The sequence below is a fragment of the Branchiostoma belcheri genome, unplaced genomic scaffold, assembly GCF_001625305.1.
Source record: "Branchiostoma belcheri isolate BF01 breed outbred unplaced genomic scaffold, Haploidv18h27 scaffold171, whole genome shotgun sequence".
Lineage (NCBI taxonomy): Eukaryota > Metazoa > Chordata > Leptocardii > Amphioxiformes > Branchiostomatidae > Branchiostoma > Branchiostoma belcheri.
The window spans coordinates 270,242-295,250 of NW_017803169.1; the positions used below are offsets into that span (position 1 = coordinate 270,242).

Sequence of the window (25,009 nt, forward strand, 5' to 3'; positions counted from 1 at the left end):
CGGCTTGACAATTTGATTAGTGGATAGACCAATGAGAGATCGGCATTAGGTCCTGCAATACCTTTATTGCATCTGTGTAGCATAGTTGTAGCAAGCATAGCAAGCTCCGATCTCTCAAACACAGACTTGGCGGGAATTTATCTGAAAAACTAATTTATAAGATATATAACAGTATCAGTCAAACTGTGCATGGGGAAACAGAATGTTGTCTTTTTTTACTCATTTCAAAAACTAAACTGTAAGATTCACAGCTATTTATTCCTCGTTAGCAAGTGTACTCCGACAGACAAGAAGGTCATCATGGTGGTTGAAGGTCAACGACATTCGTTGTGGTCCCGTGGGATTGTGGGTCGAGTCGATCAGGAACAGATGTTAGGGATGATCCACGTAGAGGGATGATGCAAGAAGGGGATGATCCATGAATTATTTAAGTAGGGGATAATAAAAGTAGGGGATGATCCATGTAGAGGATGATGCAAGAAGGGGATGATCCAAGTAGGGGATTATTCATGTAGGGGATGATCCAAGTAGGGGATTATTCATGTAGGGGATTATTCATATGTAGGGGATTATTCATGTAGGGGATTATTCGTGTAGGGGATGATTTAAATAGGGGATGATTTAAGTAGGGGATGATTTAAGTAGGGGATGATTAAAGTAGGGGATGATTCATGTAGGGGATGATTTAAGTAAGGTATGATTTAAGTAGGGGATGATTTAAGTAGGGGGTGATTCATGTAGGGGATGATTTAAGTAGGGGATGATTTAAGTAGGGGATGATTTAAGTAGGGGATGATTTAAGTAGGGGATGATTTAAGTAGGGGATGATTTAAATAGGGGATGATTTAAGTAGGGGATGATTTAAGTAGGAGATTATCCGAGTAGGGGACGATCCATGCAGGGGATGATACAAGAAAGGGAAGATTAAAACATTAAGCAGGGAGCGATCCAAGCAGGGGGAGATTTAAGTAGGGAAAGACCTATGAAGTAGGGGATGATCCAAGTAGGGGATGATCCAAGAAATATGCTGTTAAGTTCTTATGGTTATTAACCTTGCCGGCAGATCATGAGTTGTTATGCATGAAATGATTGTAATCGTTTTCTGATGTCTAAATTCTTATTTGATATGTGCGAGTATTTTGAAAAAGCGCGTATCATCTGTTCAGTATTTATTTTACCAATAAGGACATGAGGTTTTTATCCTTTTTGATCGTACCCAATTTCATAGGAACATCAGCAACTTATGTCGAATATCACTTATATCCGATCCGACGGATTACACTGGAATGAAAACAGATATTGCATGCATTTTGACATGATTTGAAAATGCTGAAAGTCTGCGTGTATTGAGTACGTGCGTTTTGCAGTCGGTTAGCGTGTAGTCTTGATACCAACAGGCGAGCACTGTTTGCATAATCTTAACTTTTTATGCTAAAAGGTCACTCGAGCAATAGCTTTATCCATGTTAATATTTTCTTAATTTTAGTGGGATCATGTTGTTGATTGAGAACTAACAAAGGAGGCTCTTCATCTTGTGCCGTGACTACACGGAGGGCTTTCTTCCCGAAGGAGGATGCCTGACATTTTTCCAAATTTCCCGCGTGTTTACAGACGCACAGGGGGCGGCCGAGTGTCCGGGCGGAGCGTGCAGACGACAGGCGAGGCACGGAGGCCCCACCGCGACCGCGCCGGTCTCTCTCACTCCGCGCCGGGCTCTTCAAATTCTCCCGCCGGGCTGCTTTTACTTAAAGACTCAGTCCTAGGAGGTTCATAAACTCAAATTAAAGGCTGCCGAGATGCAGGATGCACGGTAACGGCGCTACTACCTCGACAGAGAGTCTTCGGATCAGACCGTTCGCGTGTTTAGGTTTACTCGGGGGCGGAGTTGAGGCCGTCCCGGGAAGAAATGTCTGTCACCTTCCGCTCCTGGTTTCCTCTTCTCGTCTGCTGCTGTCTCGACAGGTATGTCTGTAAACTGAACAGTCAATCTAATCAAATAGTTCCGGCTTTTGACTAAAGCCTGGATGCCATATATGCGGTTAGCCTTGACAGCTGGAAATTAACGGGTATACTATAGTATAGTATCGAAATTGGTAGCCTGGGCACCAGACTGTTTCCAGGGCATACACACATGCCAATTTCTCGCCTGTAGAGCCAATATGCCCCTGACGAAATTTTATCATAGCCCCCTCAGGCTAGAACTCTGGGCCTAGATAACGTGTTATGAGGCTAGCATCCAGGCTACGAAATTGGGTAGCTCCGCTATTTAAATTGCTAGAACAGCTGGCATTGGTTAGCTCTACATTCAACAGTGGACTACATGTATATAAAACACTCCAACGTGTCTCCAGGGTTTAGCTACGTTTTATGGAAACTTTCAGCCTCTCAAAAGAAATAAAAAACGAAGCCTTCTTGGCTGGCATCCTGACAGATCTCTTGCCACGTGGTGGGATATGTGACTCACATGTGTCTCGGTTTGACAGGTCACTAGGGCAGGAGGTACAAATGTGTCACTTTTTATAGTGTCTGACGGAAAGAGCTGAGTAAATTGTCGCACCACCATCGGCGGGCACCTTTACTTCCAGAAAGCATTTGATTTATCCCATTTTACGAGCGCTCGTTTTAGTCATATATAACACTACGGTCACTAGTGCACCTGTGGTTACGTGTCAGAAATACAGAGTGTCAGAGTGCTCGACTCTGAACCAATAGGTCCCGGTTTCGAGTCCTGACATGCCACCGATCTTGTCCAAGGTCAGAGGCACTTTACACGACTTTCCTCACTTCGCTAAGGTGAAAAGGAGCATTGTACTGTCCCTGTGTTGGTGGCGGCATTAATATAAGTTGAAAATCTTTAGTGTGCCGTCACCACGTCTTGTGATTATATGTTGGAATATGAAAAAAATACCATGTCCAGACGTGCAAAAAACTTGACCTTGTTTGTAACTTGTAAAGGCCATACAGATTTGATTATATCAAGGGGCTTTACATTTGATTTTTAATGTCGTTGATTATATCGATGACATCCTCTTGGCACCCTAAAACTAATGTGTTTGTGCCAAAAAGTTCAGCAAAAAAGTTTTTCTTTAACTTCTTTTGCCGTTTTTAACGCTGCTGTCGACTTTTGATTTAAAATTTAAACGTTCCTGTCTAGAGTTTTAAACATTTTTGTCACCAAGAAGTATGGCATGCTCTCTGCTGTATAACATAAACCATTTACGAGGTGAAAACGTGCGTTCCTCTCCCCAAGTTAGCGGTGACCCAGACAACACCGCTGCCAACACCGTGACATTTCTGTGCCGTACCATCCCAGCGCCCCCCTCCCCCCTTTTCTATTAGGATCGCCACTAGCTATTGAGTCAGCATGTGGCAGTGGCCGCAACATGTGAACTTGTTTAGGAGAGTCTGCAAACTATTAGACCGTAGCACATCTTCCTAAGACTAACGTTTATACAACAAAGCGCACTACAACATTCTGTCCATGAGACAAGGAGCTTGACAAAATAATTTAACATTTAACTGATATGTATAGACAACATCACACTACATTTCTTTGCATTCTTTGAAAAAAAGAATTATGGATGCCATACAAAAAAAATCTATCTATCTATAGCTACAGATGTAGTTGCAGGCTGTGGTCGTTTTTGGGAAGTTGCCAATTATGAGTTTTTAATGTGTTTGGACAAGCGCCGGGACTTAATTTATGAAGACACCCGGGAGACACACTACCACTGATTGAGCGATAAAACTCGCTCAGGCCACACTTGGTTAACGGATTTTTCTAGAAAAATAATGGAGCGGGCGGGCGAAGAAGAAAAAAATAAAAACAGGCGTAGGCATCTATTATGGCCCAAAATGGTACGATAGGAGCCATGAAGTCAACACACCAGGCTGGTTCAAAATTTAAACAATGAATTTGGAACTTTTAATGATACCACTGCATTGAAAGATGTAACAACTAGGATGAAAAGGACCGTTTTCAACTGTTCAGGGCAAAATATGAGCATTTTGCAGTTGATTCTTATTTTTTTTTTTTGCAAATCAGAAAAAAATGAAGTGGACGAATCCGTTAACCAAGAAATTAAATTGGCGTGGCCTCAGAAACCTGGTCAACTTCGGGATTAACTTATTTGCGGTGGAACTGAGGATGTCTGTCCTGGATTCGTCTTATCAAACTCGGGTGCTTTGGCTCTCGGGGAGTTTGTTTACGTCATGTGATGCACAAGAAGACACACAGCTGTATCTGGTTTATATATTCTCTGCGGCGATGCTGTGACTGCATGATCGCTATGTTCAAGCTCGGTGCTCTACTGGACAAAGAGATTCTTAGTCTTTTTACACAACCATGTGTTTGTTTTTAAATGTTCCAACATGTAATCACAAAACGTGGTGACGTCACACTCGAGTTTTTTCAACTTATATTAATGCCGTCACCAACACAGGGGATCCGGACAGTACAAATACTACTACAATACTCATTTTCACCTGAGGAAAGTCGTGTAAAGTGCCTTTCCCAAGGGCACAAGATAGGTGGCAGGTCAAGACTCGAACGACTTTCCTTACTTAACTCACTGTGAAAATGAGTATTGTCCTGTCCTGTATTTGTCCTCTGTGTTGATGGCGGCTTACTAAATAAGTTGAAATATATTGAGTGTGCCGTCACCATGTCTTGTCACAAGTTGAAATTAAAAAAAAAATACTAGTAATCTAGACATCATCTACTTTTAGTACGCCGCATGTACAGCACGACCTAAGAATGCCTCAAGTTTGCGAAGGTACGAGGATCGTACGACCATACCGGCTATACATATACAGGGGGTTGGGGGTGGCTGTGTGCCCTTTTTGTTATGCGTAACGCGTAATCACACGAAATCAGGCCTTTTTCGTCTTCGTAACCCGTAGGTAACTTCCCAAAAAATCAACGTAATTCGTAATCAGCACATTAGCCACAAAGCGTAAAATCGTAATCAGTTCTTTAACGTTATTCGTAATTGGCGGCGAAAATTTTGTGTAATTCGCAATGACGTGCACTATCCCCCCTCGACTCCCAATGCAGGCCCTCATACAGGCAGAGCATTGTAACTGGGCTCTTGAGGGTTGCCAAGGCGTGATATATGTTGAACAGATGACATGGTGTAATTATATGTATTCCCCCTCCCCCCTATAGAGAGTATTGACATGTAGACACGGCTGTGTCTTGTTCACGCCTCCACAACTGTTATTACATGTGACACGTGGGCCTCCATGGGGTCTTTCTATATTCACAGCAATTTAGGCCATGTTGATTTGATAATATGATGAAACCCTCTGGGAACCTCAAAACTGATGCGAGCGTGCGAATCTTTATTTTCATTTTTTCACATTTTCTTCTTAATTTCCTTTGGAATTGATTTTGGCATCTTAAGACATTAGTATCGTTCTCCAATATTATTTTTACAGTCTTCGGCATATATTTGCTAGTAATTTTGCACTTGCTTTGTACGATTTACGCTATTATGGAAAACTTTTTTTTTTGGAAACGGAAGAAAATTCAAGCGCGCGCGGATGTCATCCGTATAATGTAAGCAACATGGCCTTATATCGTACGTACGGTACCAGCCAAGATTGAACATCTCGAATTTCTTATTACTCGTTATCTAGACGTGTAGTTCGTGGCTGTACATGTTTTTTTTTTGTGTGACTTGTATTGACCACAAATATTTTCCTTGTCTGACCTTTGCCCAAACTGTCGACTCGTGAGGTCGTGTGGCGTAGCGGCAGAGTGCGCGACTCGGAACTTAGAGTCCCGAGTTCGAGTCCTGACATGCCACCGATCTTCTGCTCTTGGGAAAGGCACTTTACACGACTTTCCTCACTTAGCTTAGGTGTAAATGAGTATTGTCCCGTCATGTATTTGTCCCCTGTGTTGGTGGCGGCATTAATATAAGTTGAAAAAACTTGAGTGTGTCGTCACCACGTCTGGTGATTACATGTTGGAATTAAAAAAAATGTCGACTTTTCAACCTAAGGCCATGTTTATTTGATTATATGGATGACATCCGCCCGTGCATTAATTTTCGGCCGTTTCAAAATAAAAAAGTTTTCAACCATGCTGAAAATCGTACAAAACATTTGCAAAATGAGCAAATATATACCGTAAGTTGAAAAAAAAGAAACACGGGAAAAGGATACCGATGTCGTAGAATGCCAAAATCAAACGAAAAAGACGAAAATGAAAGAAATGAAGACTAGATTATTCGCCAAACCATACTCTGTGTCATTTGTTTAACCATCAAAACCACGTAGATTTCATAATGAAAGCAACCTTTTTGGCCAAACTTATTTTTATTCGAACGCGCATCAGTTTTGGGGTTCCCAGAGGATGTCATCCATATAATCAAATCAACATGGCCTAATGTTAACCAAAACGCAAAAAAAGAAGACTTACTTTACGCCTAGTCACATTTTCAAAGAGAATGGTGGTATTGTATGCAGTAAAAGAACGAAACTAATTATCAGAGAGCCTTATTAAATTATTTGTACTTCCGGGACTAAAATATTATTTTGGGTGACACTGTTTTGGTGGGAGTTTGTATGTGTCTCTCCCTCTGAAGTGGGTGGGCGAAGATTAGGTTTCCGATTGATTTACAGGTTGGTATAGGATAGGATGCGGTATGGAGTGGCCAAGAATCTGTACTATGTAAGTCTGAAATCTCCATTCTTTTTCTGATCCTAGCGCAAGTGTTGTGGTGAGTGGAGACATCAGCGATGGCAAAGACACAGGTGGGACTAAAAGCACGAAGGTGAAAGGTAATGTGGTTTATATCTTCCAGAATTTTTCAGCGTACCTGTTTCAAAGTCCTTCCACAGTTATAGTTTCTTTTCGTCTCACTCACTCACTCACTCACTCACTCACTCACTCACTCACTCACTCACTCACTCACTCACTCACTTACTCACTCACTTTCTTTCCCCGTACTGCAAAGTTATGGATTCCAAACAATGATTTCCTTGAATACAATCCTCAAAAAATAGATATCCACCGCCATCGTTTGGCATATTCATACGTCAGCCATAACACTTAGCTCAGTGAACAGCACCGTTAAAAGTCTGTTTATGTAAGCCGGTATAACCTCCCCTTGGCGTATTACACACACCAGCATTGCAGACACGCAGCACGTTAGGCCACAGCAAGTAATTTGTATGGATGACATCAGCGCGCGCATTAATTATCGCCTGATTTTGGAAAAAAAATGTTGCCTGCTGACAGTGGTCACCATGCCAAAAATAGGCCAAGATGTCTGTTGCCATGCCGGAAGGTGGATGGCAGAGAACTATAAAGAGAGGAGACAAGAAAAGGCTCTGATTTTATGTTTTGTTTCTTACTTTGATGCAGTGATATGTGATGTTGGCTGTGTATATGTGATGTTCCCATTGAATCAAAACCATTTGTACAATGATTGAGTCAAAATTTCAAAATGTAAAAACCTTGTTTTTTTCGGCCCGCTTTGTTTTTTTTTCACCCGCTCGCATTAGATTTGGAATCTGTGGAGGATGCCATCCATAAAATTTACTTGCTGTGGCCTTAGTACATGCACTGAACGACTTGTCACACCCAACATCTGCACATCCAACTTAGACCCTACCATGCTTCAAAAGCGGCCTGAAAGAGAAGAACTAGCAAAATAAACAGATAACATGCCAGAGTTTGTAGCTCTGATCCTTGTCTAAAATCTCATCATATTTCTTTCATGTAGACGACAAAATGCCAAGTTGTAGATAGATATAGATGGTATATAGAACGGACATGGTCAGACCGTCTCTATCCAGCCTGTTCCCGTCTGTCGTCAGGTAGTAGGTCACTGACCTCTACTCACTCCGTACTCAACAAACACTGTCTGTACCTTCATTAAGTAGCTACATTGAGTCAGGTCACTGACCTCCTAACGTAGCTGTTTTGTCTCCAAACAAAGCAGAGAGAGACATACTTCCCCTGTACACGATCTAAGGACTTAACCTCATGTATCCACTTTTAGGCATGTTTTTACATACAGCGAAGGCCTTTTTCCTCTATAGTATGGTGGAGGGTGAGGCTTAGCTTATGCTACACAATTTTCATGGAGGTATTGTTTTTGGCGTCTGTGTGTCTGTCTGTGTGTGTGTTTGTTGGTGTTTCCGCACATTTGTAGTCAGCATAACTTCAGAACGCCTTTATGGATTGTGATGATATTTGGTATGTTGGTAAGTCTTAGGAAGACAAAGGTCAATGTCAAATATGGGCCTCCTGGTGGATGACTTGGTACTGTAGCAGAACGTCCGGTTTTTGTATCTTTTGTCCTGAACATGCTATGGTCTTGACTTTTTGGTGACAGATAGCTTTTTCTGTCAGGAATAAGTGGTGTGGGTTTGGTCCCCCTAGTAGCTTGTTTTGGAACTGCAGGGGACTTTCTGGTGAAATCTTCTAAAGCCAATAACTCCAGATAGGAACAACATATTTTCATCATGTTTATGTGTAGGTAGGTTAACACCACTATGCATATATTATGTTAATGTAGAGGTTATTTGCATAATTAATGAGGACATGTTGAATGAAGTATGACAAAGCAAGCCCATATTTCATGGAGGTATGAGATCTCGGAACTCTTGTTTGGCCATGCAACTGATCGGGCCTCCTCCCCTAGAGCTTAAAACCATACAGCTCTAACTCAAGACAAGAATTCACATTCCTATATATAACTACATGTACCAATATGAGCTAAGTAATCTTTGTTACTATGAAAATCTTAGGATTCTCTTTCATTACGAAAACCAGTCGTCATAGACTTCAAAATTACTACTAAGAGACTCAGTTCCCAGGGTGACAAGACGGCTTGAAAAAGGCCATGTGACTACCTTTAACATTTTACACATCGACTCTGCGTCTAAAACTTCATGGACACCATGACTTTCCCAATCTCTACATTATCCCTTTTAGCGTAGACCCCTTGTGTCAAGAAAAAGCTTACCCTTAAGGCTTCGGCTTCAGGGGTACCAGAGTATACAGTACAATTTTACGGAATACAGTGCAATTTTACGGAATACAATGCAATTTTACGGAATACAGTGCAATTTTATGGAATACAGTGCAATTTTAAGGAATACAGTGCAATTTTATGGAATACAGTGCAATTTTACGGAATACAGTGCAATTTTACTAGTGACGTTGAATCACGTGACTTGGACCCTGCTTTCCTTGAGTTTCAAGATGGCGGACGCCGCCGCTGACTTCTGTCTTTTTCGAGCGAATGTGAAATGATCCCTGTGTAGTAACATGCCCTGTGTGTAGTATGTAGTGATTTGACTAAAGGTCTATCTACGAGAACGAGCAAAATTCGCTCGAAAAACACAGAAATATGTGAGTACGCTCCGTCAGCGGCGTCCCTGGAAAGCCGGGCCCAGGTTACGTCATTCAACGTCATCAGTAAAATTGCACTGTATTCTGTAAAATTGCACTGTATACTCTGGCACCCTTGGGCTTATTTTGGGCGTTTTAGACGTTTGTATTAGGCTTTTCTTATACTGAAATCTTTTTTACGCCAGGAGAGGTTTTGGCTTTGACTTATTTTTTTGCGTTTTTATTGGGCTCTCTTTTTGCACTGGTATCGACTTTTACGCCTGCAGTGATTTCAGCTTCGGCTTTTTTTTACTTTTTTTAGGCGCTTTTATAAGGATCTCTCTTTTGTACTGGTATATTTTTTGACGGCTGACAAAAGTAAATGTCTGGCAATCGGTTAATGCTTTTGCTGCCATCAAAATATCTGCTTGGAGATTTGGAACCGCGCTCTCTTGATTTGATGAGATTTTTTATTTATTGAGATTGTAACAATACACTACACGTGGAACAGAAAATAGCTGTTGCTGGTGTTGTGTCCCACACACAGAACAAATTTTCACTTGAGTTAAGTTAGGAAAGTCGTGTAAAGTGCCTTTCCCAAGGGCACAAGATCAGTGACACGTCAGGACTCGAACTCGGGACCTCTTGGTTCCAAGTCGAACTCTTCTGCCGTTACATGTCGCTTGTACGATTCAAACGGCTAGTGTGATCTTGTATGTACAGGTGGAGACTTTATAGATGCTCCTCCCCCACAGATACATGTCATCACTCCTCCATCAGATCCACAGAATGTAGGGCACGGGTAGACAGTAATGGCAGGTTGGGCCGCCGCTGACAGACGGGGTCAGAAGTGCGTGTAAAACCCGGCAGCTGTCTGTATAGCCTACTCTCCAAGCAGAGGTTAGGGTTTGTTTCGCATAACTAGTAAACCGCCTTTAGGCGTAACACACCAGTTTTGTACATGTGCGTACATGTGCGTACATGTACAAGCTGCGTAAGACAGGACTGTAAGGTTTTGAACCACTCACACCGGGAAGATCCCCTACTCGTTTCGATAAGTGCTGTGGGTTCTTTAACGTGCGTGGGGTGTGGCTCTCCCAAACACGGGACCTCCATTTAACGTCCTATCCGAAGGACGTCCCTAACCGAAGCTAGGTACTCATTTCCACCTAAGTGAAGTGAGGAAAGTCGTGTAAAGTGCCTTTCCCAAGGGCACAAGATGCGTGACATGGGAAGGGTTCCCAGAACATTATCGTTCGAACCCGCGACCTCTGGGGTGTGAGCCGAACCTAGGGTGTGAGCGAACGCGCTACCGACTGCGCCACACGACGTCAACCCCACACTGGGTTGTGGGGTCGTGTGGCGTTGTATGGGGTTTTGTACTCTCCATGCAGAGGTTAGGGTTTTGGGTTATTTGGGCGTGTTTTAAGACTTTTTTAATCATAAAATAAAGTCTAAAAACATGTTACAAATACCCCCAAAACCCTAACCTCTGCTTGGAGAGTACAAAACCCTAACCTCTGCTTAGACGGGCCCGCATGCCCTTCCCAGTAGAGCGTAATCGGCCGTTTTAATGAAATAAAATGAAATACCTTTATTGTACATTTTGAGGTACTTCGCACTTCACAATGGTTACCAGTCTCAAAGATGAAACTTTTCTGTTTCTTTAGAAATGTTTGATTGAACAAAGTTTTAAAACTTTTAAAACGTAGGGTCGTGGCGAAGCGGCAGAGTGCGCGACTCGGAACCAAGAGGTCCCGGGTTCGAGTCCTGACATACCACCGATCTTGTGCCCTTGGAAAAGGCACTTTACACGACTTTCCTCACTTCACTCAGGTGAAATGGAGTATTGTCCTGTCACGTATTTGTCCCCTGTGTTGGTGGCGGCATTGATATAAGTTGAAAAAACTTGAGTGTGCCGTCACCACGTCTTGTGATTACATGTTGGAATAAAAAAAAAAAGTTTTAAAAGTCTTCTTTGAGCTGACTGACTGTATCCTGTTCGTTTCAGGGGTGGAGTTCAAGCATCACCGCTATGCGGCGCTGCAGCGGACGTTACGTGAGACCGCGGCCATGTGTCCTAACATCACCAGACTGTACGACATCGGGTACAGCGTGCGGGGCCGAGCTCTCACCGTCATGGAGATAACTGACAACCCGGGCGTGCATGAGCCAGGTAAGGGGGCAGGGATCCGGACAGGGACGGTGACTGGACGTAACTGACTCTGTTGTATTGAACAATCATACTCTTTTGTATGATTTTGTTGATTGAATAATAAACTGTACAATGTCAAACTGTACAATGTACAAAGGGGCCTGCATGCCCTTTTTCGTAAGGCGTAATCAGGCTATTGTAGTCTCCGTAACCCGTAGTCAGCCTTCCCAAAAATCAACGTAATTCGTACATTAGCCGCAAATCGTAAAGTCGTAATCAGCTCTAAAACTTTAACTGAATTCGTAATCGGCGGCGAAAATTTTGCGTAATTCGTAATCACTACCCCCATGCAGGCCCTCTACAAAGGGGGGGGGGCGTGCTCTTCTTGGATTGGGACAAATGTACACTTTTTTTTGAAGAATTTTAAACATGGCATATCTTGGGTCCATGCAAAGTATTTTTTTCTTCTTCTTTTTTTTTAGTCGTTAGGCCATGTGGATTTCATTATGTGGATGACATCTTGTGGGAACCCCAAAACTGATGCGAGCGTGGGAAATAAAAAAAACGTTTGGCCAATAAAAGTAGCCGTCATTATGAAATGTAGGTGATCATAAAGGCTGAAAAAATGACTAAAATCACAGAGAAATATTTTCTTGGTATGGTGAATAATAGACTCATTCATTCCTTCACATTTCCTTCTTGTCCTTTGGAATAGATTTTGGCATTCTGCGACATAAGTGTTTATCAACTTACGGTGTATTCACCAATTTCACACTTCCCATAATGCCTAGTAACGGTCACGGATATGACGTAAGACCATCCCCCCTCCCCCTTCCTCGATGTAATATTTCCAACAAATTCTATCGACAAACTGGTCAACTATTGTTTTGAATTATCTATCTAGTATAAAGCACATGCCATAATTGAATTTTTGTTGGAATTAGAGAAAATGACGTACCTTCTTTCGTTCCACCTTCTACCGAAGACTCTCCTACGGAACGATAGAAGGTACGTCATTTTCTCTAATTCAAATAAAAATGCAATTATGGCATGTGCTTTATACTAGATAAATAATTCAAAACAATAGTTGACCAGTTTTTTCGATAGAATTTCAGGGGGAGGGGGGATGGTCTTACGTCATATCCGTGACCGTTACTGGGCATTATGGGAAGTGTGAAATTGGTGAATATTTGCTCATTTACAGATGCTTTGTACGATTTTTTTTCTCCAGGTGAGCCAGAATTTCGTTATGTCGCCAACATCCATGGGAACGAGCCGCGGGGACGAGAGCTAATGCTGCACCTGACACGGTACCTGTGCGAGCGCTACCTAGCGGGAGATAAGCGCATTACAACTCTGATAGACAACACGCGTATCCACATCCTCACTGCACTCAACCCGGATGGATATGAGGTCGCAGCAGTCATAGTAAGATACTTTCGATGAGATTTCAAAACTCCCTCTTCTTCAGGCTATGGTAGTGGAACCCAGAGGTCCCGGGTTCGAACCCTGCCATGCCACCGATCTTGTGCCCTTGGAAAATACACTTTACACGCCTGTTCTCACTTCACACTCGTTCTCATTCAAATGTACAAAATGCTGTCGCCACTCTTTACGACTAGATATGAGCCAAATCACGGACCTCATCGTTGCTTTCTTCACTTTCCCACTACACTAAGTCTTACTACTAGTATGTTTCACGAAAAATGTACCACAACAATAGGTTCGATTGATGACTTGGAAGAAACTATGTACGCGGGTTGGATTTCTCCCCCTAAAAAGCGGCTGTCGCCTGAGAAGACATGAAAACTTTAAAAAACAGTCTAAAACGTAGCAATTTAATTATGGCAACAGTCTAGTAGCTGTTGAAATCGGATAGTCAGGCCATTTCACTGATCACGTCAGACCACTCCTTTCATTCTTGTACGCCGTGCGAGGTGGTTCATACCTGACGCCAGGTTCTGTAACCTCCGTTACCGCTCAAGTAATACGGTCATGAAGTTTAGATAGAGTCACATGTTAGTTACTTCACCTGGTATATAAAAGTTACCCAGTTTTTAAATGTCCGTACTTATGCTTTCTTGCACCTAAAATATGAAGCTAAAACTGTAGAACTTTTCAGAGATAAAAAAGCAAAAACTTCATTTTGTAACCTCCGTTATTGGTACTAAACCAGAGCATTGCGGTTGCACAAAAACAATCATAATAATGGTGACGGCACCACTTGCCTATGTGGGATTTTACACAATAGCTAGCCTGGGCTGGGCAGAGTCGCAACTCCCTGAGGGTCACCCACCTAAAGACCCCGGATACCCGTTAGAGCTCATAGGCCTACACTGTTAAGCTATATATATTCGGAATTGTTTTCCTACCTGACCTGGTTACTGGAAGTATAGTCCATACTAGTGTTCATATTCAAATGTCCACATGACATTCATGGATCAAGTCCATATATTCAAGTCCAAATTCGTCTTCGCTTGATCACCATGCCAGGGGGATTCCTGCTCTGATCGAGGGATTGGATCGGGCAGCGTCCAAAGTTCTCAACGTTGCTGTATCGGCTCCTCCCAGCTCCCAAACTCTGCTTGTCCCTCTCGCGATGCAATAGAGGACGGGATGGTCATGGTGTGGAGCCGCGGCGAGGCGTTCTCGTACTCGGTCCCTCAGGTTGTCGACTACCCGATGAAAGTCCTTCACCTGCTCCGTTAGCCCCTGGATCGTGGTCACGATGTCGAAGTGGGAGTGGGCTCGGAAGGAAGACACGAAGGCCCCCATGGCGTGTGTTCGCGGTTCCGGTTCCGGGACGGGCTGGTCGCGGCGCCCGTCTTCATGGTTCCAGAGGAGCCGGTAAAGGTCCCGGGTCTCCGTTTTCCCGGCGATCTGTTTTTCTAACTTGGCTATCACGCCCTCGAGGCCTCGAATGTTCCTGCGTATAACTCCCCATTTTTGTAACGCAGGTAGGCGTATAGCGTGGGTGGCGTGTTGGATACTGGCTGGCCAATTTGATACTGTTTTGCAGCCACCGAAACATCTGCTTGGAGATTAAATTTTTAGGCCCCGGCCTTTACCAAGCACAGGCGAGTTATGCCACGGACCTATCTCCAGCTGGTTTCCCTGTATCGATCCGCTGGCTTCCTGTATTTCGCTTTGTCTTCTGTTGCCGCCGACCTAAAACCCCGAAGCACCGTAGCCTACTTGGCGGCCCCAAACGCTCTCCGCGCCGAAGGGATATCGCTGAGCTCACGGCGGTCTGGTTACCAGGCTAGTAGGCGCACGCCTTCGAATTCTCGACCCGGTACCGGGCGTACACTTCCCGCTTCAGACTCCGGTACCAGTCCACGGGTCCACCCCGGCGGCGTGCGCCTTCCTGCTCCACGGCCGCCGATCAAATTCTACCGGGCCGTATTCGTGGCCGTACTCGTCCCGGTCTCTGTCTTCTGGGGCGTCCGAGTCCCAATTCCTCTGAAGCGTCGTCGTACGGTACTGCTGCGGCCATTCTATGTTCAAACGTTTTGGCAGTTTTGATGCTTGGTCGATCGGAATCCCTTGCTCGACTACTGTCCTCTTCACGGGTTTGTGGTCAGAGCTCGGAATGGCGATTCTGTCCGGAGTAGGTCCTCTTGAAAGATTGGGGTCTGGTGTTGACATTACATGGCAGGTTCTCTTCAATGTCACCAAGCCTGAGCGCGAAACTGTATCCTATGGCATTGGTGAATGACTCGCCAGGCGTGAGGAAACCGTGTCTGCCCCGGGTGTCCTACTTTACTGACCATGGGGCTCGTTCAGTATACACTTAGGGGAGGGAAGAGTACTAAGCCTTCCTAAAATTCATGAAATCATGGCAGTGCCATGCAAACAATAACCCTAACAGCAACCACCGTCCCGACTTAATTCTATGGATGACATCCACGCGCGCATTGATTTTCGTCTGTTCTCAAAAAAAAAGGTCACGTCATCCGAGGCTCTGGCCTGGATAGTCCATGGTAGCTTGCTAGATAGCGACACTACGGAGCCGGTGGTAACTCTGGAGAATGGCACCCAGGCTACCGATCGAAGCTCCACGACTCAAGACCTCAGAACATACATACAGTGTCGATTCATAAATCCGCAAAAAGCCATCATGTGCCGGTCTGTCGTATATGCATGCTATGTTCTGCTGCAAATTCACAATACGTTGTGTACCAGCTTTGCCTCTGTATGCCCTGTATTCCTGTGGTCTAGTAGGATTTTTTGGCGACGCCTCAGGGGCGGAGCCCTTAGTATAGTACTGCGATTGAATTGCCAGGAATTCTAAATATTCCACGCACGCATTCCCTAGGGAATTCATTTTTGGCAACACCTTGCGGGTGATGTCTTCCCTCCCAGCTGTTTTTCAATGACTTTGGAGCTTTTCCGACAGCTTGGACAGGATCATTGTTTGGAATTGAACAAGGTCAGCATTTGAAGTCAGTTTTTTTCTAGTAGTTTTCCTTCTCTTTATGAAAAGTATGTGTTTGGACATCAACCCAACGGATGAATTCAAGTTCTTTTCAATGCAACTTTGTGAGGATCCTCGTCTTTATGAAAAGTATGTGTTTGGTCTTAAACCCAACGAATGAATTCAAGTTCTTTTCAGATCCTTCTTTTTATGAAAAGTATGTGTTTGGACATAAACCCAAAGGATGAATTCAAGTTCTTTTCAATGCAACTTTGTGAGGATCCTTCTTTTTATGAAAAGTATGTGTTTGAACATAAACCCAACTGGTGAATTCAAGTTCTTTTCTTTCAATGCAACTTTGTGAGGATAAAGGAAAGACGCAGAGACAAGGCTTTCCGCACACTGGGCACGGGAGACTTTTAAGACGGACTGGCTAGGACTAAATACGTTAACCCTTTCAGTCTTAACTGAGTTATCTTTTGCTTCTTGAACTGACGTCCCTTGTCGTAGAAATCATGTGTATTTATACTCTGTATTACCGCATAACAGTGGTGCATCACTTCTGCAAAGAATAATACATTTGTTCAAAGAAACACACATATCTGTAACCGGAGCAATAACAGGGACTACAATAACAGAGAACTGTCTAAGTAATTACAAGGGAACTGTTCGGAGTTTCATCAGGTCTTGCACTATCATCTTCTTACAAGTTAGTTAGAGAGTGCAATCGTACCACAGCTCCCATATACACCGATTGTTCAGCATCTTCATGGTTTTCAAAATGTGTACATTCTCCTCGATTCGATTTAAACCGTAATTGGCGAGGTTTTGTAAATACATATAAAATAGGTCATTACAATATATACACAAGATACCGTAAACACAGGCAATGTATCATCGTAGTACAGACGTATGTACGTCATCCCAGTAATCTCTAACTGGTGATACTGTGGCTAGCAATGCATTACATAGCCTGCACGTGATGGCTCTGCTACTGATCTGGTTCCCTCCCATGTTGCCTTCTTTCTGTCGACGATGCTACTACTTAATACACATATGATATCAACATGCTACTTCTACCATCATCAACAATATCGAAACAAATTTTACACAAAGGAGACTGGAGTCAGTTGTCATGATCAGCTCTGTGACCGGGAGGCTTGAGTCAGCTGTGACCACGGCTTCTGGCATGTGTGATTGTCCCGGCTATAGCACGGCAACTGCCGGCTAGAGCTTGCGCACTAGCTAAGGCACATGGTACTGCAACTGTATGGAGAGAAGAAAGGCTGCCATTGGTCTGATAAGGTGTGAGGCTTGTTGAGTGTCAGGACAAAACAATAGACAGGACTTCACACATTGAAGGTATCTATACATGAAATACACTCCTACCATTATTGTATATGATACCTGGAAACCCCCGTTTAAATGGCTACCCTCTATGCACAGGCACAGCAAGTAAGTCAACAGTAATATGCCTCTCACCGCGCCTCATAAAGATCTCGGCCAAAACATATCGTGGTGCGAACGTCACAGCAAATGGTAGCGGTTTAAAATGTATTTCTTCAAAACAAGGTGTACCTTTCCTAAACAAGTCATCGAAACGTAGAAAACAGTTGAAGACAAGGCTGATATAGAATGTGCGTCAAAAGTACACTTGACATGACAGCTGTTAACTGCATCAGTCCTTCCGCGCTTCATAAATTAACTTTGCCAAAACTGGCCGACGTTACCAAACATTCACACCCTGTAGAATTATGGATAAAAGTACGCATGAACTCACCTTTTTTTATGTCTGTATCCCTGGTTGAGAGAAGGCAAAGGGGCTACGTATCTCCACGCCCGCCGGCCTGGGCAACTGTAGGGAAACAGCGGTGATTAGCCTCGTGTCATTATCGCGGGAACCGAAAAGGAGTAAACAAACGCTTATAACCTTACTTCTTTACCTGTAAATTTAAGAAGTGGCTTCCATATTTTGGCAAGAAGGTAGCTTCGTTTCCTATTTGAAGATTTCACTTCTCATTTAGCCTTAGGACCCGGCTACTAGAATCTGAAGTTTGTTTGGTATAAACTATTTTTGGCCCTGCCCAGAAACAAGCTTGACACCTAATTCGACTAAATTAAATGGCAGCCCTGCTTCTCCCAGACACCCAGATACCACGTGTTTCAGAATCTCACACACCACATCCGTTGCATTAGCCGTGAGAAGAGTCGCCATGTGGGCCATATGGAAATTTATGCCGGACGCGAAAGCCGATCCTCGCCCGCTAGGTTTACGTTGACCAGTGCACGGGGAATTCCCCTTTGTACCGCACGGGGTCTCCTTGTTTGTATCGCACGGGCCACGCTCAAACTTTTCCGGAATTGACCAATCAGAGCTCGTTAAACCTACGTGCTCTCTTCTCGCGTCCTTTTCCACAAGCAGGACGGTTTCTGTTTATCGAGGGCGATAAGACAATGGTAAAAAGGTTGGCTATCCTGTCTAGAGGGCCCCCCCCACACATTGCAAGGGACATCAAAGGCGAATTATTGTGGGAAACACTAAAGTAGTCCAGCGCTACATTTCATACCGCTACCATTTGCTTCAAAACAGGGTGTACATTTCATATTCAAGTCAAAGAAACGTAAAATTCAGCTGTAGACAAGGCGGATATGTCCAGCGCAAAACGTTGACACGTTTCACAATCAAAGTCACACAAAACAACCACTGAACAGGCCGAGTGTTACATGGGAGACTGTAAGTCTTCTATAATGTCTTCTGTAAGATGACCGATCCGAAATGTGAAGTCGTCCTCAGGACTTCACACACGGAAGGTTTCTATACATAAAATACACTCCTACCATATTTGTATATGATACCTGACAGCTCCTGTTTAAAAGTGTACCCTAAATAAAAGCACGTATGAACTCACCGTTTTGGGGGTCTGTTATCGCTGGTGGAGAGGAGGACAGTTGTTCTCACAAGGCCGCGGGGCAAGTGGTCCAGCCAGGCGTTGTTCTCACAAGGCCACGGGGCAAGTGGTCCGGGGTACGGCCACGCGGAGTGCGGGCTCTCTGCGGGCTTGTCTCGTCTAACAGTAGAAGCGTTAGTTGAATACGTTCAGGGGTCAAGTTGTAAGTATCGTTGATATAAGTATACGGCAAATGAGTCAAATAAGTCAAATAATTTGTCAGTTAGTACAACGAAAGTTTTAGGTCCAATAATGTCCTTGGTAGGTCCTCGCGGGAAGCTGACGACCGACTGACTGAATGAATGGTGTGCACGCGGACCACCCATGAGGTGGTGGTGGTCAGCCAGACAGATAGGTTTGTTGCTATGGCAACTGTCGCGACGGACTTACTGGGAAATAGCCTCCCTTCCGTTTTACAGCACGCGCTGTGAATGATATACACGATGCAGTACTCTCCAAGCAGAGGTTTGGGTCTGGGTTTATTTTTTAGGCTTTTTTATCGCGGTTTCTTTTTTGTCACTGGAATTTTTTTCTACCCCAAACAAGTCCCATCGCAAAAAGGAAAATAAACCCCATTAACAAAGCCTAAAAAAACATGCCAAAAATAACCCAAAACCCAAGGAGGTATTCCAAGGAGGATAAAAAAGAGGTCTTTTTTAACCTCCTTGCAACCTCCTTGCCTAAACCCAAACCTATGCTTGGAGAGTAACAGTGCAGCCCTTCTGGCTTCCTACCTAACTGTTTTACTGGCCTCCCTGGAGCTAGCTCTACGCACTATAGTAAACATGATCACGTCACTTACAAAAAGTACCGCATTCCAGAATATATAGCTTGGCTTAGATCGGTTACCTGAAAATTTGTAAATTTTGGATGATAGGGTTTGGGTTTACTGCCCCGCTCACTGTGAATAATACACACAGTGCAACCCTTTCGACTTCTTGCGACACATAGAAAGCTGTCTGATCATCTTTTACCTTTGCTCCAACAATAAAACACTAACTAAAGAATATTCTTACCAGAAACGTACGCTGCCAACGCTGTTTTTTTGCTTCAAATTGAATATGCTGTTATCTGATCCTCCATTGTTCCAAGGAGCTTTTTCAAGAAGCTTTCATCACATCCTTGTTCTCATGCTGACTCGTACGGAATGCAGGAAATCGCACCTCTGTGCCATTCGTCCCTAAGCGGTTGACAAAGGTAATTAGGCGATTTCGAGCTTTGGATTAGTTAGGGTGGGTCTCTCGACAACTTTTACGCTTTTATACGGAATTGAATTTTCTAGAAACACAATCACTTAAAAAATAGTAGGTCATCTTGATACAAATTACAAGATGTCAAATAGCTATCCTACGCCAAACGCTATGGAGAGCACAAGGCAAGTTTGGGCGATCTCTCGCAGTATGACTACAAACACATGGTTCGCGTCACCTTCAAAAACACTTATTGATAAGTATAGTACAGTCAATTAATACGTGGAAAACAGCTCTATAAGGAGCTAGAATGGGTGTGGAACTGTATGTATCAATCACAGTGAGTGGGGCCGTAAAACCAAAACACTATCATCCAAGATTTACAAATGCTGGTAACCGATCTAAGACAAGCTACTAGTATATATTCTGGAATGCGGTACTTTTTTGAAGTGACGTGATCCATGTATATGTTTTCATAGTGCGTAGAGCTAGCTCCAGGGAGCCAGTAAAACAGTTAGGAGAAGCCAGACATGAGGGCTGCACTGTTACTCTCCAACAGGCATAGGTTTGGGTTTTGGGTTATTTTTGGCGTGTTTTTTAGGCTTTAATGGGGTTTCTTTTTTGGGGGTACGGGTGAAAAAACCAGTGCAAAAAGAAACCCCGATCAAAAAAAAGCCTAAAATTAAAAACGCACCAAACCCAAACCTCTGCTTGGAGAGTACTGCATCGTGTGTATCATTCACAGTGCGTGGAGCCGTAATAAACCAACACACTCTCCAAGATTTACAAATACAAATAGACCATGTATATGTATCTGTTCGTCTTGTTTTGTTGTGATCTAACTATACTTTGCCAACTTAACCAAGTGTGGCGAAATGCCCAATAATTCATTCCTTTATTTTATAACAATCACCTTGAAAATTCATGATTGCTATTTTGAATCCGGTTGTTGGATAAATTGCAGGACTGACGGATAAATTGTAGGACTGTCGGGCCTGATTGGAAAAGGAAAAGATGGTGCGATAATTTTACCTAGCTGTTTAACACTGATCGAGCACAGCTCCTCCGCTGAGCACAACCCCTTCGCTGAGCACAGTGCGTTCGCTGAACACAGCTCCTTCGCTGAGCACAGGACATTCGCTGAGCACAGCCCCTTCGCTGAGCACAGTGCGTTCGCTGAGTACAGTACGTTCGCTGAGCACAGCGCCTACGCTGTTAAAGTTAGCTCATTCTCTGTTGAGATTAGTCCCTTCTCTGTTGAATTTAGTTCCTTCGTTGAGCACAAATTTTGGCGTTTTGGTCCTTCGTAGCCTTTAGCTTCCAAACTCACGGAATGACAGTAAGTTTAACCATGGAGGTAGAAGAGTCTCTCTTCTACCTCCATGGTTTAACTAGGGAGGATCAAACACAATAAACAGAAGAGACATTTCTTGTTTGGCGAGATATGCAACCTTTTATTCTGTTGCATCACAAACCATAGTATCAACACGTGCGAGGCATGATGTAGGATAGAGATTGTCTCAAATATATTAACATGTGTCTCATGTCAAAAACCCGGCCAAAACACGCCTAACTGCGTGAAAGAAACCAAGACCAGTGCGCGTGCGAACCAAAAACGGGAAACCAGCCAATCGGGCACAAATTGTGAATGAGAAAGGAAAGGGGTTCACAAGGGACAAGCGAACACGTTTTAAATGTGCTTTAGCTGGCGGTCTAAAGCCCCGCGGACACTCTTGTAATACTGGAGGTTTCCCAGATCGGACAAGTGTAGGCCGACAGGCGCAAAGTAGTTTTGGTTGCGTCTCCACAGACGTCTGTGGTCCCATACTGTGACCTTGGGGTAGCTCTGCATAAGTCCCTTCAGCGCCTCCGTAATTTTGTGAAGGCGCTGAGGAAAGTCAGACATGTTAGGTGGAATATGGAGACGCCAGATATCTGGGGTACCTTGGACGAGCGCCCGGTCTGCTTTCTGGTGGAGACCCACTGGGTGTACACGTAGCGTGTCTATTATATATGGCAATACCTATCAAAAAGCTCATCCTTATTTAGTAATACTTGCGTCAGATACCATTCTTTCCTAATAACTATACCTTACTCACGTACTTCCTAAATAATCAAACATAAATCCATACGAATGTGAGTTACAGCTCAGGGTATACATTTCATTCGTTGATGCATACATCATATTAGCACCCTCAAAACCAACAATACAACTTCCTACATACAATACGGTGTTAAAAACACACACATTTTAACATACCAGTAGTACTAAAACAACAATCCGTTATAAGAAAAATTCCTTTTACACAAGGTATATAAAAAGGGTTACAAATTTATACTATTATATTATTAAAATACTCACGTCGCCGGTGTGTTTTTTAAACACCACCCTTGTTAATTTTTGGCCGGATTTTATTTTATTCGCCCGCGCGCACTAGTTTCTTGGGGGTCTTCAGAGGATGTCATCCATTAAATTAAGACGGTGTGGCCTAAGTCTAGAATCCATTCATGCGTTGTTTTGTGCTCAGGGCCCGGGTAGTCCAGAGCACGAGAACTCGGTGTGGAGCGGGCGTCTGAACGCGATGGGGATCGACCTGAACAGGAACTTTCCCGACCTGAACTCCCAGGCCTACTACAACGAGAAGTTTGGCGGGGACAACCACAACTTCCCCATCCCTGCACACTTCTGGTATTTCAACCAGGTAGGCAGATGTACCGAACGATTTAGTTGATTGATTTTGATTTGTACACCAGCTCATTATGTACCTTTGTCATTTGTTCTTCTTCTTATTATTATTACTTTGTTTTTTTGTTTCCTTTTATGTGTGAGGAGAGGGCTGACATAAGTTTTATAACTTTTTGTGCAATCCTCGAAAAATAAATGTGAATAAAATAAATACATAAATGTACCCCGGGTGCCAAACTAGTATCACCCCGTTTTTGCTAACATTTAATGCGTAGCTCTGGGTCATTATACAATCTAGTCGGACCAAATTCTGTACGATACGCCAGAATATACGATAATGCGCTATACATACATGTAAATGGTTTGGTGTTTTAGAATTCTATACAATTACACAAAATATACAATTATAAGAAAATACATATAAGTGGAGTACACTGTACAACATTTGGAAATATCAGTAGCGATGCTTAAAGTTTAAAATCATGTGAGTGGTTTTCATGGTTGATTACCTTTACCCTGGTTATTCCTCTGCTTTTCTTCGCTTTATCGCTAGGTGGCGCCTGAAACCAAAGCCATGATCAAGTGGAGTCAAGACCTCCCCATCGTCCTTTCCGGCCACTTCCACGACGGTGAACTGTTAGTGAACTATCCCTACCAGGTGAGAATCTTTATTATTTGTTTAATAATGTTATACGGTAGAAAACAAAGGTTGTCCATACTGAAAGTTCATCTGTGTTGGTAGTTACATGTTTCAAGTTAAAACGTTTGGTCCAACACACACAAAAATTCTATTATATTTGGTCCAACACACAAAAAATTATGTCCATGTTCATCAGAGCCTGTTATTCCCACCTGAAATAATAATGGTATAATCCCGACAGGTTAGCGAATACACTTTCAAAACAGTCCCTAATATCAGACGATCGCACTGTGTGTTGCACGGGGGTGTCCAATTAGTTTATTTTGACAAATGAAAATACAAATACAATGAAAAAATTCCGCCACATCTAGACCCCAATAATTAATCATATACCGAAAATCAAAGAAATCCATAATCCATTCAATCCACCGTGAGTTACAGCTGCGAACACAATAAGATTACCAACTATAGTACCCCTTTCGCGGAAGGATATCTCCTTCCCCGAGGTAATGAATCCCATAACAAGAATATGAATTAGTTGCCTTGAAACATATTTGAACTGTACATGTAATTTTGAACACGACAAAATGAACTTAACCAAAGTTTTCACTGTTCAACTCCAGTCATTTGTCAAGGAATGCTCCGCTTCTGTGACATTACGCTATGATATAGACAGCTTGACACGGTGAGCAGTGAACCATAAGTTGCAGGAAGTCTGTGGCACCCCCGTCTTTGTTAAAGTATGGTTGTTGTATATAGTAGAGGGGAATCATTCCTCAAGCTAACCGATATCTCGCACATGCAGACACATGGAGCCGCATAGTTCCCGTTTAGAACTTTTATTCAGCCTGTCACACGTGCGAGATGTCGGTTAGCTTGAGGAATGAATCCCCTCTACTATATTAAGTATGGTTGTTGTGGTACAAGAATCCACCTGCATTTTTCAGGTGACCCGCCAGGGGTATGACCTGTGGGGCTTCTTGTCCGCCGAGAGCCGGACGCCGGATGACGGGATGTTCCGACACCTGGCGCAGACGTACGCCGTCTCACACCGCACCATGACCAACCCCTACACCAAACCCTGCCGGTACCAGAACTTCGCCAGCCAGGGCGGCATCGCTAATGGCGCTTCCTGGTTCAGCGTGTCCGGAGGTAACGGATCTCAAATAGACATAGCTATATCTCATATATTATGAAAAACTTCAACTGTGTCCAACTCAAAATTTGACTCACCAGAAATTTTCGACTGAATCACTCAGTCTCCCTCAGCTATTTGACCAAAATGCTGTGGACACGTGATTTTTCCCACGTGTGACGTCAGCCGGGATGGGGGGCGATATCGACTTCAGACAACATTTGACCCTTTGCTGACGTCACACGTCGGAAAAATCACGTTTCCACAGCATTTGGGTCAGATAGCTGAGGAAGACTGAGTGATTCAGTCGAAAATTTCTGGGGAGTCAAATTTTGAGTTGGAGAACAGTTTATGTTTTTCATAATTTAATTTACCAATTCAAATGAACTTTCATGCTGATATCCTATCATATTTGTCGTGCGACCATCGTGCGATCGTATTATTGGGATAGTTGTGCAATTGTCGAAATTCAGCTGCCCTGTATCT

At 43.4% G+C, this 25,009-nt stretch overlaps 1 protein-coding gene across 1 annotated transcript in view; it reads left to right on the top strand.

The window, feature by feature from the left end:
- Positions 1-1,664: 1,664 nt before the first annotated feature.
- The window catches only part of LOC109466903 (carboxypeptidase E-like), a 30,489-nt gene continuing 7,144 nt past the window's right edge, over positions 1,665-25,009 (top strand). Inside the window, exons 1-7 of the mRNA XM_019764769.1 lie at positions 1,665-1,962; positions 6,716-6,789; positions 11,364-11,528; positions 12,739-12,929; positions 22,591-22,764; positions 23,302-23,406; positions 24,336-24,540. Coding sequence (XP_019620328.1) covers positions 1,907-1,962; positions 6,716-6,789; positions 11,364-11,528; positions 12,739-12,929; positions 22,591-22,764; positions 23,302-23,406; positions 24,336-24,540 — 970 coding nt within the window. The 5' untranslated portion in view covers positions 1,665-1,906. The remainder of the gene's footprint in view (positions 1,963-6,715; positions 6,790-11,363; positions 11,529-12,738; positions 12,930-22,590; positions 22,765-23,301; positions 23,407-24,335; positions 24,541-25,009) is intronic.